The sequence below is a fragment of the Amphiura filiformis genome, chromosome 12 (genome assembly GCF_039555335.1).
Source record: "Amphiura filiformis chromosome 12, Afil_fr2py, whole genome shotgun sequence".
Classification (NCBI taxonomy): domain Eukaryota; kingdom Metazoa; phylum Echinodermata; class Ophiuroidea; order Amphilepidida; family Amphiuridae; genus Amphiura; species Amphiura filiformis.
Window position 1 is genome coordinate 308,851 of NC_092639.1, and position 16,156 is coordinate 325,006.

The 16,156-nt window shown below is 36.3% G+C and overlaps 2 protein-coding genes across 2 annotated transcripts in view; one reads left to right on the forward strand and one right to left on the reverse strand.

Moving 5' to 3' along the window:
- The window catches only part of LOC140165612 (ubiquitin-conjugating enzyme E2 T-like), a 264,610-nt gene that overhangs the window by 95,473 nt on the left and 152,981 nt on the right, over positions 1-16,156 (reverse strand). The gene's annotated exons all lie outside the window — the stretch shown is intronic.
- On the forward strand, positions 55-15,778 carry LOC140165607 (uncharacterized). The gene is made up of 4 exons (XM_072188889.1): positions 55-159; positions 4,117-4,202; positions 13,737-13,880; positions 15,260-15,778. Exons 1-4 carry the CDS (start codon positions 150-152, stop codon positions 15,473-15,475), a joined length of 456 nt encoding a protein of 151 aa, XP_072044990.1. The 5' UTR covers positions 55-149; the 3' UTR covers positions 15,476-15,778.

The following is a 16,156-nucleotide window of genomic DNA, read 5'->3' on the forward strand; positions in this document are numbered from 1 at the left end:
ATAAGCAATCATCCATGATTGAAATGACATCTGAATATTATTGTACTGATTATTGTATGTACTATGTACCAAGAGCTACCAAGCCAAGCTTCTCATCAGCGTATCCGTGTAAATTGTCTTGTTGAAGGCTTCTAATGTGATTGAGTATAATGACAACAGGTAGGTAATTCACAAGTGACAATAATTTAGAATTATAAATTAATAAATTACTTCATATGTGAAGCGTTATTATAAAACATTCCTACAAAAAGAACAAAACAACTTAAACAAGCACTAATTTTAGCCAAGGTGCTTTATACTTCCTATTGCAATGATTGGCTATTTACTAGTATTTAAAGGAGTATTTCGTGCTCCTAGCATCCTCTTTTTATGACATTTTTCAGTACATATCCACGAAAAAAAAGCATATTCCCAAAATTTCAGTTGATTCCGATATTGCGTTTGCGTCACTTTGCGAGTTATTATGTATATTACAGTGACTCCATGGACAATACGTTGTAATTTCGTTCTGGTGTACCAGAACGAAATTCAAATTTCACGATATCTTTGCTAAACAAATTAATCTGCAAGAAATATTTTGTACATAAACATATGTCAAAGATATAAAAACTTTTTTTGAGAAAAGTGGGGGATGAGTACCCTGTGTAAAGATAGTCACTTGTGCTGAGCATGAAATTGGTCACTTATCGCTCACTGTTCAAAATGTGACATCTACACCAATTACAGTCCCCGAGACTGTCTACTTTTTAGCCGACCTCAATTCAAACATTTAGTGATAGTTAAAAATGCGATCCCCAACCCTTTGGTTACCTTTTGGACGAATTTTTCAAATCTCCATGAGTCTCCGTGTCTGAAATTCCCGGTACAAACATCGAAAATGTCGCAATTCTCAGTTCTCGGTGATGATACTATATCCGCATCGCTGTTTTCATACATGAATATGCATATCTCTGACCCCTGTAAGGTCAAAAACGTGGCGTTGATTTCAACCAATCCGATCCACCGTTTAATAGGCAGCGTGATACTGACGTCATATCTGAGGTGACCAGGAGGCAGGAGCTACCATTTTGGTAAACTGAACTCGACTCGTATGCGTTCTTTTGGTTCACATAAATCGAACAAAATTTTCAATAACGGGTAATAGTATGATTTCAATTTTTTATTAATGAAGTTACTTGTAGTTTTGAGGAATGACAAAGTTGTTTTTGGAAACTTAGATGTTTGTTTCAACTGATGATGTAGGATCGCAAGGTGAGTGAATTCGTGAAGAGATTTGCTTGTTTGAGTGATAGTAGGATACGGGATGTAGGCTAGTCCTCTGTGTTTGACCGGCTCCGACGTCTCAATTCACAACGTCTCAATTCACACGGTCTCAATTCGTACCTGCTTACCAGACAGCAATACTGCGTATTGCTGTATGGAACCAGATATAGGGGATGAGGCTGTGGATCACAAAATGCCCTTTCTAAAAAGCGGGGCACACTTTCCCCCATTGTAATAAAAGTGGTTTTCCAAGTGTTGGATGCGAGCCGTTAGACCAATAGGCCTATAAAATAAACGCTGCCAGACAAAAGTCTTTAAACGTGGCAAAAGTTCCAAGTCAGCAAAAACATCTAAATCCAGCGAGCGCGATGCTGAGGTCTTCACCATGTGCTCGGGCCCCAGTACCAGTAGCGTACGCAGGAATTTTTCAAGGGGGTACGTGTGATGCTAAAAAAAAAAAAACTAATAAAATGTTTAAAATGACCGCGTAGCGGACATCGCGTCATCATAGTCTGACAAAGCCGAAAATTTGTGAAATGACGGACCATGAAGTCTATCGTGAACAAGTTTTCCCTTTAATCATGTTAATTGTAGGCCTATAAATTGTGTTAAAGCAAAATGGTAACTTGTTTATCCACTATGTACGGGGTGTCTGATGGGGGTGTGCCCCCCTCAGAAGTAAGAAACTTTTGCAAAATGAAGACCTAATTGAAGCGGTTTGCTGGACCATTTTGGCACATAGTGTGTAAAATTTTAGTTTCAAAATGCCGAAAACTTATGAAATGACGGTCTATGAAGCCTTTCGTGTACAAGTTTTCCCTTCTCAGAAATTTTGCAAAATGAAGGTCCAATTGAAGCCATTTGGTGCATAATTTTTACGCTATTTCAATGCAAAAAACTGTCTAATTATGCTTTATTTTAACAATATTCTTTTGAAAAGTGTTAGATTTGGATTACAAAGTAAAAATCATCTGAAGTATGCTTGCGTACTAGCTTGCACCGTGATTTGACAGAAAAAAAATTGCAAACAGTTTTCAGCTGATAGCATGGCGCAATGCGGTGTAAGAGATGCAGTTTTTTTAAGCGTGATGATGGGGTTGACAATTAAAATTTTCAAGTAAGTTGCTGGGGTAAGGGTACCGGGTGTGATGATGTAGGGGTGGGTGTTGGTGTAAACATGTATATCTATGTAAATTAACAATTAAAACTTTTACGTATGTTGCCAGGGGTGTGATGATGTGGGGAGGGTGTGGGGTGTTGACATGTATTAACAATTAACACATTTATGTATGTTGCCGGTCAACACCGGGTATAGGGGTGAGATAATTTGTGTGGAAGTTGTTAAGGCAACTATAGGCCTATGATTGTGATATGTCCCCCTATGCCTTGCTCATCTCCCCCTCTCCCTCTCCCTCCTTCTCTCTCCTCTCTCTCTCTCTTTCTTTGTCTTTTCTTTTCCCCCATTTTTTTGGACAGCTCCAAGGGGGGTGTTTCACACACGTAACACCCCCCTGCGTACGTATACGCCAATGCCCAGTACTATAAAATAGAAATACTCAGAGACTCATTTCTGATTAGAAAACATTAGCACAAACGTGTTTTTCTAACCTTTGCAGACCAGCCACTTCTGCAGTTGATGATGTTGCCCTAAATTTTGGCAATTAGGGGGATGACCCCCCCCAAAAAAAATTAGAATAGAACGAAATACCGGTACATTGTAAGCACAAAAAGCACACTGTGTTGGGCCCAAGGGTACAAATGTGCATACTCCGCATGCACTGGTCCATCATACCATAACACACATTCCGTTGGGGGGCTAAAATAGTCTGAAATTGACAGAAAAACAGGAAATAATACTATACTATACTATGCAAGCATTTATATAGCGCTCTTACAAAGAAAACCATGTATCACAGCGCTTTACAAGAGAAAATAAAGAAGAAAAAACATACAAGAACAAACAACAAATCAAATATCAAATAAATGAGTCTTTAGATTAGACCGGAAGCTTGCCAGCGTTGGAGAGTGGCGGATATGGCGAGGGAGTTTGTTCCAAAGAAAATGTCCTGCAACAAAGAAAGCTTTATCACCAGTTAGAGTGCGTGTATGTGGAACAATGAGAAGCCTGGTGTCCTGCGCAGAGCGTAAACCACTTCTACTGGGAATGTAAAGCTGAATAATACATGCTCGTCCCCCGATTCCCCCTCACCCCAATTTTTAATGTTTCCGCCAGCACTTGAGGTGCCTAGCTTTATTTCCATTCAACTGTATTTGTTGTATATATATTCAAATGATCATACATCGACTATTCACTAGATGAAAAGTCAATATACTATAGCTAAATGTAGAATATTGACCTCCAGGGCATAGCGAGCTTTTTGGGTGGGGGGGGGGGAATAAAATGTTTGGGAAATGTTTTGTTTAATTTTGCAAAATGACATTCTGACATTGCATGAAAAAGGCGATGCGGGCGGGTGATGGGAAGCGATGCAGGCGGGTGATGGGAAGAGATGCAGGCGGGTGATGGGAAACTCAACAACAACTTTCAATTCATTATATACCTGTTCAAATTAAGCAATGTTTTGCTCAAAAGATACATCGACTCATCAAAACTGAGACGAATATACCTAAGGTATTCGTCTCAGATCAAAATAACTTTTTCAAATATAAACATCAACAGGCTACAAATATAACATGTATTGCTGATCACCAAAAAACAAAAAAACATTGGACTCTAACCTTGAATGCGTAACTGTCAAAGCTAATTTTCTCAAAAGGCTGATTGTTTTTGTCTCAGCTATAGAATCTTTCTCTTCAAATGTTATTTTTAATTCTTTTATATCTCTTGCATAGCATACAACCAGTTGGTAGATGAGACTGGCAATAGTCCATGTACGGTTGAGAATGGAATCCCTAATGGAGAGGCAGGTATAATAGTGGTAAGTGTTTAGACATCAAAACATACAATCAGCTTGGGAATGAGATCAGAATCCTCAAGATAAAAAAATTTAGATGAATGCTCAAATCTGATAATTTACTAAAGCAATTTGAATTTTTGGCACACAATTTATAAAGAAAGACAGAGATAAAAAGACCAAATCGCGTCTGACGTCAGGGCAAAGGTGTGACGTGACTTTCATTCAAAAAGCGCGGCGTGATTGCACAGTACGGCATTCTCTGTCTAGCTGTCAGAATTGCAGATGGGAACTAGTCTTTTTATCTCTGTCTTTCATTATAAGAGATATCTGGTGATTGTGGAAATATGTCCCATCATTAAAATGGCATACAAATTTTTGTTAAATATTTGCAAATCATAATTGACATTTGGATTATGAGCTCTAATTAAAGCACTGTTTTGTTTTTCAGGGGGGGGGGAGGTAAAAAGTGAAAGGAGCTGAGGGCAAGCAATGTTTGACATTTTAATTGTTTAATTTGTAAACTTTTTTTTAAGTTACCCAGCTCTAAAAACACATTATCATTGTAGGCCCACATCCTGGATTGCATTCTTCTTTATACCAAGTGCTTTGTTTTCTGTAATTCTCCACTGTATATCTGTTGTGATTTCCCAATCACCTGGCAGTTGATCAGAAGACTTAGCTTATTTGCATACTACTTATAGAGCTTCACTGACTAACTACCTATAGACACTGACTACATTATTATATGTAGCCAGTGATCGTAGCTTTATAGGTAGTCCAGTGATAGATGAAGTCCAGTGAATCTCTATATAGGTAGCCTAGTCATGTAGTCCAGTGAATCTCTATATAGGTAGCCTAGTCATGTAGTCCCGTGAATCTCTATATAGGTAGCCTAGTCATGTAGTCCCGTGCATTCTATATTGTACACATCTAAAACATATTACAACTGGCATCTATTGCAGATAGGGCCCGGTAAGGGCTGTCTTGCCCTGAACCCTCAATATAGGGTAAAGGGCCGTACACATACCGGTGTGTGAAAAAGAGGAGGTTATTTTATTTTTATTCTGCACAAGAGATCAGTGTGATGTCTTGGTTGCAGTTGCAATGGTGTGGGGGAGCCAGGAGGAAGGTGAAGGGGATTTAAAACAAGCAATATCTTAAACTGCTTTACTTTGTTATTCAGTACTGAAGATAGCTATATCTTAACTGAAGATAGCTTTAAACCTACACCATGCTATCGCCTGAAGATAGCTATATATGTGCACCTTCCTATCTACTGAATATATCTTTAAACCTGCACCATGATATCTAGTGATGGTAGCTTTAAACCTGCACCATGCTATCTACTGAAGATAGCTACAGTGGAAACTCATTAACACAAAGTTGTGCGGAATTCAAATTTTACTTCTTGTTATCAGGAGTTCATGTTATCCAGTTCTAATAACATGTGAAATGTATGCTTGGGAATGTAAAACATACTTCTTGTTATCAGGAACTTCATGTTAAGAGGGTTCGTGTTAACGAGTTGCCACTGTATATATCTTCACCTTACTATCTACTGAACATGCTGAAGATAGCTTCAAACCTACACCATACTTTTTACTGAAGATAGCTTAAACCTACACCATGCTGCTGAAGATAGCTATATATCTTCACCTTCCTATCTACTGAATATAGCTTTAAACCTGCACCATGCTATCTACCGAAGATAGTTTTAAACCTACTGAAGATAGCTATATATCTTCACCTTGCTATCTACTGAAGATAGCTTTAAACCTACACCATGCTATCTACTGAAGATAGCTATATATCTTCACCTTCCTATCTACTGAAGATAGCTTTAAACCTACACCATGCTATCTACTGAAGATAGCTATATATTTTCACCTTACTATCTATTGAAGATAGCTTTAAACCTACACCATGCTATCTACTGAAGATAGCTATATATCTTCACCTTGCTATCTACTGAAGATAGCTTTAAACCTACACCATACTTTCTACTGAAGATAGTTTAAACCTACACCATGCTATCTACTGAAGATATCTTCACCTTACTATCTACTGAAGATATCTTTAAACCTACACAATGCTATCTACTGAAGATAGCTATATATCTTAACCTTGCTATCTACTGAAGATATCTTTAAACCTACACCATACTTTCTACTGAAGATAGCTATATATTTTCACCTTACTATCTACTGAAGATAGCTTTAAACCTACACCATGCTATATCTACTGAAGATAGCTATATATTTTCACCTTACTATCTATTGAAGATAGCTTTAAACCTACACCATGCTATCTACTGAAGATAGCTATATATCTTCACCTTGCTATCTACTGAAGATAGCTTTAAACCTACACCATGCTATCTGCTGAAGATAGCTATATATTTTCACCTTGCTATCTACTGAAGATAGCTTTAAACCTACACCATGCTATCTACTGAAGATAGCTTTAAACCTGCACCATGCTATTTACTGACGATAGCTATATATCTTCACCTTCCTATCTACTGAAGATAGCTTTAAACCTACACCATGCTATCTACTGAAGATAGCTATATATTTTCACCTTGCTATCTACTGAAGATAGCTTTAAACCTACACCATGCTATCTACTGAAGATAGCTATATATTTTCACCTTGCTATCTACTGAAGATAGCTTTAAACCTACACCATGCTATCTACTGAAGATAGCTATATATTTTCACCTTACTATCTATTGAAGATAGCTTTAAACCTACACCATGCTATCTACTGAAGATAGCTTTAAACCTGCACCATGCTATTTACTGAAGATAGCTATATATCTTCACCTTCCTATCTACTGAAGATAGCTTTATACTGAAGATAGCTATATATTTTCACCTTGCTATCTACTGAAGATAGCTTTAAACCTACACCATGCTATCTACTGAAGATAGCTATATATCTTCACCTTCCTATCTACTGAAGATAGCTTTAAACCTACACCATACTTTGTACTGAAGATAGCTATATATTTTCACCTTGCTATCTACTGAAGATAGCTTTAAACCTACACCATGCTATCTACTGAAGATAGCTATATATCTTCACCTTCCTATCTACTGAAGATAGCTTTAAACCTACACCATACTTTCTACTGAAGATAGCTATATATCTTCACCTTCCTATCTACTGAAGATAGCTTTAAACCTACACCATGCTATCTACTGAAGATAGCTATATATTTTCACCTTGCTATCTACTGAAGATAGCTTTAAACCTACACCATGCTATCTACTGAAGATAGCTATATATCTTCACCTTGCTATCTACTGAAGATAGCTTTAAACCTACACCATGCTTTCTACTGAAGATAGCTATATATTTTCACCATGCTATCTACTGAAGATAGCTTTAAACCTACACCATGCTATCTACTGAAGATATCTTTAAACCTACACCATACTTTCTACTGAAGATAGCTATATATTTTCACCTTCCTATCTACTGAAGATAGCTTTAAACCTGCATCATGCTATCTACTGAAGATAGCTATATATCTTCACCTTCCTATCTACTGAAGATAGCTTTAAACCTGCACCATGCTATCTACTGAAGATAGCTATATATCTTCACCTTCCTATCTACTGAAGATAGCTTTAAACCTGCATCATGCTATCTACTGAAGATAGCTATATATCTTCACCTTCCTATCTACTGAAGATAGCTTTAAACCTACACCATACTTTCTACTGAAGATAGCTATATATTTTCACCTTACTATCTATTGAAGATAGCTTCAAGGGTAGACGAGGTATTGTTGGTCGAAGCAACCTAATAATCGATTTTCATTATCTAAATCAATATATTATTGAAAAATAACACCTTGATGTTTTGCAAAAGTTCATTCTGCAAATCATTTACTTTGCAAACTTGCTTAATTTATTGTTGTTAATGAGTTATGTACGTTTTACAAAAGTGTTGTTGTTTCAGCCCTCTTTACAACGTAACTCAAGAACCGCAGCACCTATAAAAGTATATCTGTGATATTTTAATTCTTCTACACACTCGCTATGAATTGAGCAATAGAGTTTTTGCCAAAGTTCACTACCATTCGTAAGTTGCTGTGAACTACCAAATCACAACAGTTTAAAATAATTAATAACCTTAAACCTACACCATGCTATCTACTGAAGATAGCTATATATCTTCACCTTCCTATCTTCTGAAGATAGCTTTAAACCTACACCATGCTATCTACTGAAGATAGCTATATATCTTCACCTTCCTATCTACTGAAGATAGCTTTAAACCTACACCATGCTATCTACTGAAGATAGCTATATATTTTCACCTTGCTATCTACTGAAGATAGCTTTAAACCTACACCATGCTATCTACTGAAGATAGCTATATATGTTCACCTTACTATCTATTGAAGATAGCTTTAAACCTACACCATGCTATCTACTGAAGATAGTTTAAACCTACACCATGCTATCTACTGAAGATAGCTATATATCTTCACCTTCCTATCTTCTGAAGATAGCTTTAAACCTACACCATGCTATCTACTGAAGATAGCTACATATCTGCACCTTACTATCTACTGAAGATAGCTATATATATCTTCACCTTGCTATCTACTGAAGATAACTTTAAACATACACCATGCTATCTACTGAAGATAGCTTTAAACCTACACCTTGCTATCTACTGAAGATAGCTATATCTTCACCTTCCTATCTACTGAAGATAGCTTCAAACTATCATGCTATCTGCTGAAGATAGCTATATATTTTCACCTTGCTATCTACTGAAGATAGCTTTAAACCTACACAGTGCTATCTACTGAAGATAGCTACATATCTTCACCTTACTATCTACTGAAGATAGCTTTAAATCTACACCATGCTATCCACTGAAGATAGCTATTTATCTTCATCTTGCTATCTACTGAAGATAGCTTTAAACCTGCACCATGCTATCTAATGAAGATATCTACATATCTTCACCTTACTATCTACTGAAGATAGCTTTAAATCTACACCATGCTATCTGCTGAAGATAGCTATATATTTTCACCTTGCTATCTACTGAAGATAGCTTTAAACCTACACAATGCTATCTACTGAAAATAGCTTTAAACCTGCACCATACTATCTACTGAAGATAGCTACATATCTTCACCTTACTATCTACTGAAGATAGCTTTAAAGCTGCATCATGCTATCTACTGAAGATAGCTTTAAACATACACCATGCTATCTACTGAAGATAGCTATATATCTTCACCTTACTATCTACTGAAGATAGCTTTAAACCTACACCATGCTATCTACTGAAGATAGCTTTAAACCTGCACCATGCTATTTACTGACGATAGCTATATATCTTCACCTTCCTATCTACTGAAGATAGCTTTAAACCTACACCATGCTATCTACTGAAGATAGCTATATATTTTCACCTTGCTATCTACTGAAGATAGCTTTAAAGCTGCACCATGCTATCTACTGAAGATAGCTATATATTTTCACCTTGCTATCTACTGAAGATAGCTTTAAACCTACACCATGCTATCTACTGAAGATAGCTATATATTTTCACCTTACTCTCTATTGAAGATAGCTTTAAACCTACACCATGCTATCTACTGAAGATAGCTTTAAACCTGCACCATGCTATTTACTGAAGATAGCTATATATCTTCACCTTCCTATCTACTGAAGATAGCTTTAAACCTACACCATGCTATCTACTGAAGATAGCTATATATTTTCACCTTGCTATCTACTGAAGATAGCTTTAAACCTACACCATGCTATCTACTGAAGATAGCTATATATCTTCACCTTCCTATCTACTGAAGATAGCTTTAAACCTACACCATACTTTCTACTGAAGATAGCTATATATTTTCACCTTGCTATCTACTGAAGATAGCTTTAAACCTACACCATGCTATCTACTGAAGATAGCTATATATCTTCACCTTCCTATCTACTGAAGATAGCTTTAAACCTACACCATACTTTCTACTGAAGATAGCTATATATCTTCACCTTCCTATCTACTGAAGATAGCTTTAAACCTACACCATGCTATCTACTGAAGATAGCTATATATTTTCACCTTGCTATCTACTGAAGATAGCTTTAAACCTACACCATGCTATCTACTGAAGATAGCTATATATCTTCACCTTGCTATCTACTGAAGATAGCTTTAAACCTACACCATGCTATCTACTGAAGATAGCTATATATCTTCACCTTCCTATCTACTGAAGATAGCTTTAAACCTACACCATACTTTCTACTGAAGATAGCTATATATCTTCACCTTCCTATCTACTGAAGATAGTTTTAAACCTACACCATGCTATCTACTGAAGATAGCTATATATTTTCACCATGCTATCTACTGAAGATAGCTTTATATCTTCACCTTGCTATCTACTGAAGATAGCTTTAAACCTACACCATACTTTCTACTGAAGATAGCTATATATTTTCACCTTCCTATCTACTGAAGATAGCTTTAAACCTGCATCATGCTATCTACTGAAGATAGCTATATATCTTCACCTTCCTATCTACTGAAGATAGCTTTAAACCTACACCATACTTTCTACTGAAGATAGCTATATATTTTCACCTTACTATCTATTGAAGATAGCTTTAAGGGTAGACGAGGTATTGTTGGTCGAAGCAACCTAATAATCGATTTTCATTATCTAAATCAATATATTATTGAAAAATAACACCTTGATGTTTTGCAAAAGTTCATTCTGCAAATCATTTACTTTGCAAACTTGCTTAATTTATTGTTGTTAATGAGTTATGTACGCTTTTACAAAAGTGTTGTTGTTTCAGCCCTCTTTACAACGTAACTCAAGAACCGCAGCACCTATAAAAGTATATCTGTGATATTTTAATTCTTCTACACACTCGCTATGAATTGAGCAATAGAGTTTTTGCCAAAGTTCACTACCATTCGTAAGATGCTGTGAACTACCAAATCACAACAGTTTAAAATAATTAATAACCTTAAACCTACACCATGCTATCTACTGAAGATAGCTATATATCTTCACCTTCCTATCTTCTGAAGATAGCTTTAAACCTACACCATGCTATCTACTGAAGATAGCTATATATCTTCACCTTCCTATCTACTGAAGATAGCTTTAAACCTACACCATGCTATCTACTGAAGATAGCTATATATTTTCACCTTGCTATCTACTGAAGATAGCTTTAAACCTACACCATGCTATCTACTGAAGATAGCTATATATGTTCACCTTACTATCTATTGAAGATAGCTTTAAACCTACACCATGCTATCTACTGAAGATAGTTTAAACCTACACCATGCTATCTACTGAAGATAGCTATATATCTTCACCTTCCTATCTTCTGAAGATAGCTTTAAACCTACACCATGCTATCTACTGAAGATAGCTACATATCTGCACCTTACTATCTACTGAAGATAGCTATATATATCTTCACCTTGCTATCTACTGAAGATAACTTTAAACCTACACCATGCTATCTACTGAAGATAGCTTTAAACCTACACCTTGCTATCTACTGAAGATAGCTATATCTTCACCTTCCTATCTACTGAAGATAGCTTCAAACTATCATGCTATCTGCTGAAGATAGCTATATATTTTCACCTTGCTATCTACTGAAGATAGCTTTAAACCTACACAGTGCTATCTACTGAAGATAGCTACATATCTTCACCTTACTATCTACTGAAGATAGCTTTAAATCTACACCATGCTATCCACTGAAGATAGCTATTTATCTTCATCTTGCTATCTACTGAAGATAGCTTTAAACCTGCACCATGCTATCTAATGAAGATATCTACATATCTTCACCTTACTATCTACTGAAGATAGCTTTAAATCTACACCATGCTATCTGCTGAAGATACCTATATATTTTCACCTTGCTATCTACTGAAGATAGCTTTAAACCTACACAATGCTATCTACTGAAAATAGCTTTAAACCTGCACCATACTATCTACTGAAGATAGCTACATATCTTCACCTTACTATCTACTGAAGATAGCTTTAAAGCTGCATCATGCTATCTACTGAAGATAGCTTTAAACATACACCATGCTATCTACTGAAGATAGCTATATATCTTCACCTTACTATCTACTGAAGATAGCTTTAAACCTACACAATGCTATCTACTGAAGATAGCTTTAAACCTGCATCATGCTATCTACTGAAGATAGCTATATATCTTCACCTTGCTTTCTACTGAAGATAGCTTTAAACCTGCACCATGCTATCTACTGAAGATAGCTATATATCTTAACCTTGCTATCTACTGAAGATATCTTTAAACATACACCATGCTATCTACTGAAGATAGCTATATATCTTCACCTTGCTATCTACTGAAGATAGCTTTAAACCTACACCATGCTATCTACTGAAGATAGCTATATATGTGCACCTTGCTATCTACTGAAGATTGTTGTATACCTATACATTGCTATCTACTGAAAATATCTTTTAACCTACACCATGCTATCTACTGAAGATAGCTATATATCTTCACCTTACTATCTACTGAAGATAGCTTTAAACCTGCATCATGCTATCTACTGAAGATAGCTATATATCTTAACCTTGCTATCTACTGAAGATATCTTTAAACCTACACCATGCTATCTACTGAAGATAGCTATATATGTGCACCTTGCTATCTACTGAAGATTGTTGTATACCTATACATTGCTATCTACTGAAAATATCTTTAAACCTACACCATGCTATCTACTGAAGATAGCTATATATCTTCACCATGCTATCTACTGAAGATAGCTTTAAACCTACCCATGCTATCTACTGAAAATAGTTTTATATCTGGTTAAATTGATAAAATTGGTTGTATGGGCATGAAACTTGGTTGGTACAGTCAACATTTAGAGCTTAATTTTTGGCATGTCATTTTGGAGTCATCCGGGGTCACCCAGAGGTCATCTGAGGCCTCTTTCACTATACAGTGTTGTACACATGTGTGTAAGATCTTGTGGCTAGGCCTACTGTCTTTCTTTTGGTCATCCTGTATGTAATTTCTCTTGCATGAATGTAGTTTAACCCCCTGAGCACTACCTGCCAATCTAACATTGCCTCTGATTGGTCAATTACATGATATCTTCACTTTAATCACCAATCAGAATGGAGCTTTGTAAATTAATAAATCACCCAAATTTTTTTGTGTGGTAAAATTATTCTTACAATGTTGCTGATTGGGCCAATTGATAATGAAAACTTCTTTTTGGCCAATCGACAGGTAGTTCTCATGGGGTTAATTAAAGTTATTTACCTGTTAACATGATGAATATTATTAGATTTTTTGATATGCCTGATTTGGGTTGATTCTTCATTCAATACTCCCCAAATAAGGGTTAGGGTTATCTATGTGCACTGCATACCAGGCATACTTGGAATATTGAATGAAGCAAACCACCTGATTTTGTCATTGTCTAGTTGCTCAGTCACATTACATGTGAAATAAATATCATTTATTTCAGCTTACAGATATTGAGCCCAGTGATGAAGTATTCATGATGAGGTCTATACAACCGAAGGACTATTTCAAACAAGCAGTCGCCATTATTATGTGCTGTTGGCTTGGATTCCCTCTTGGTGTAGCAGCACTTCTGCAATCAAAAAAAGTAAGCTTTATATATATGACACTATCAAGAGGAAAATGATGATTTTGATTTAACTTTTGATCCAAACACAAGGAATTAATTCCTACCTCGGAATTTTCAGAAGGTACTCCATCTTTCATCAGCGAGTGAGTGTATCAGGTTGTGATCTTTTTTACCTTTGACCTGATAACAGACTCGCTCACATGAAAGATGGAGTACCATCTGAAAATTCCGAGGTAATTCCTTGTGTTTGGATCAAAAGTTACTAAATCAAAATCATGATTTATACCAACACAGATGAACTTTCATAAACAAGAGGAAAATGAGTTTAATGTCAACAATTTTCAATTTAGAATTTTTACTCATTATTCATAAAAATGTTCAAGTATGGTCCAAACACCTTGATTCAAATGACTTCTGGTTACACCGTAATGAGTGATTCCCCAATATAAGAATCTATCAATCAAGTCAAAATCAATTTTAGCTACATAGACTCATTTCTATGATCATGTCAAATATAAATAGAAAGCAACAACAAACAGAGCAATAATTAACATCCGAATGATGAACCAATGAAAGTGCTCCGGCCGGTGAGTGTTCCAAATGTCAGTTTGCTTTCTATTTACATTTACCACTACATATGAATATAGGTGAAAATGGGCTATTCTAGTTGAACTCCATACACCCCTATGGTCCCCTATGGAAGACATGAGATCTTCCACACAGGGAGTGTGAATTTCAAATGGGATTGCCTGATAGGGTGATTCCATTTGAAATCTACACTGCCTGTGGGTGAAAAGAAAGTTCAGCTTCCCAATTATGAGTCCCCATGCGGGAGGGTAAATTTCCATCAAACAGTGTGCCAAAATGTGCCCCCCCCCCTCTTGGCCTACCAAATTTTGGGGATCCCAATTTAATTTGAAACCTTAATGGTCTAGATATATGTATATTGCGAGTATAGCGAGCAGTAAGAATTTGCACATTATTTAAGCATTTCCTACTGTTTCCTAAGCCTTTTTGGAGTGTTTTATAAAAAGGTGTACCATGAATGTGTGCCAAAATTGCCCCCCCTTCTGCTTGTCGAAAATTGCCTCCCCCATTCAGCTTACTAAAGAATTCTTCCCCCTCCCCAATTTTACCCTCCCCCAGGGCTCATAAGTATTGCACAGCCCCTTATCTTCCACACAGGAGTGTAAATTTCAAGTGGGGTTACCTCATTGGGTGACTCTATTTGAAAAACACCCCTGTGTGAGAGATTAAGGTCATGTCTTCCATAGGGGTGCATGGATTTCAACTGGAATAGCCCATTTAGAGGTTTGTTTGCCTGCATTTGACATGTCTATGATGCCAGGGTGGGGGTGATCTTACCTCAAACAATTCCTTCTGTTGCTTTCATTCAGGTACGTCACTTGACAGTAGATGGTGAATTGACACAAGCACAAGAAGCCAGTAGACTAACACGCACACTGCTGTTTATTGGACTAGCTCTAGGATTAATTGGCTGGTCCCTTCTAGTTACTGTAGTACTCATCTATTGTTTAACTACTGAGGACCAAAGTGCGGTGGAGTCATTGCAGAATAATGATGACAAATATAACATTTTTGTTCCAAATTAGGGTGTATTATTGGTAAGATATTCATGGGTTAGACTAGTGTAAAGACTTGATTGAGGAATTCAACAGCTTACCGAGTAAAGCTGTGTTATGCTTCAATGGAAGATTTCTCTGCTAAGCTAATTATTTTGTTATGCGGGGGGAATTATGTTGCCCCAAAACGATTGTTTGACATCACAGATGGATTCCTCAATTTTTCTAATATACTTTTATATACTTTTATAGACCAACAATATAGCAGTTATGGGGCCTAAACGCTTTCATAATTCCAGGGTTAAGAAACCTTAATGTTCAAAACAACTTACATAGCCCCTAAAGATCAAATAATATTTATTTGAATTATTTGCAAAATATAAAGTAACAAAATGGAATTAGCACATTAACCAACTCTATTTGAAACTCACTCTCCCGCTGTGAAAGATTCAGATTGAAGCTTTTTCAGAGGGTGTATGAAATTCAAATGGAGCTGCCTAATGTGTTCATCCTATTTGAAATTCATACTCCCCTTTGTGGAAGATATTTCTAACATCTTCCACAGGGTAGTGTGTATTTCAAATGGAATATGCCAATTTATGGTGCTCTTCAGACCATTATGTCATAGCTTGTCATGTTCATATTTCTGTATTTTGAAAAAGGATGAGTTATGTGACTAAATCTGCCAAGCTTATTCTTAAATTTGAAAAT

Excerpts from the sequence above, each read along its gene's own strand:
- LOC140165607 (XM_072188889.1), top strand. Across the intron at positions 4,203-13,736 it reads GAGAGGCAGGTATAATAGTG|CTTACAGATATTGAGCCCAG; the intron begins GTAAGTGTTTAG and ends CATTTATTTCAG. Across the intron at positions 13,881-15,259 it reads CACTTCTGCAATCAAAAAAA|GTACGTCACTTGACAGTAGA; the intron begins GTAAGCTTTATA and ends GCTTTCATTCAG.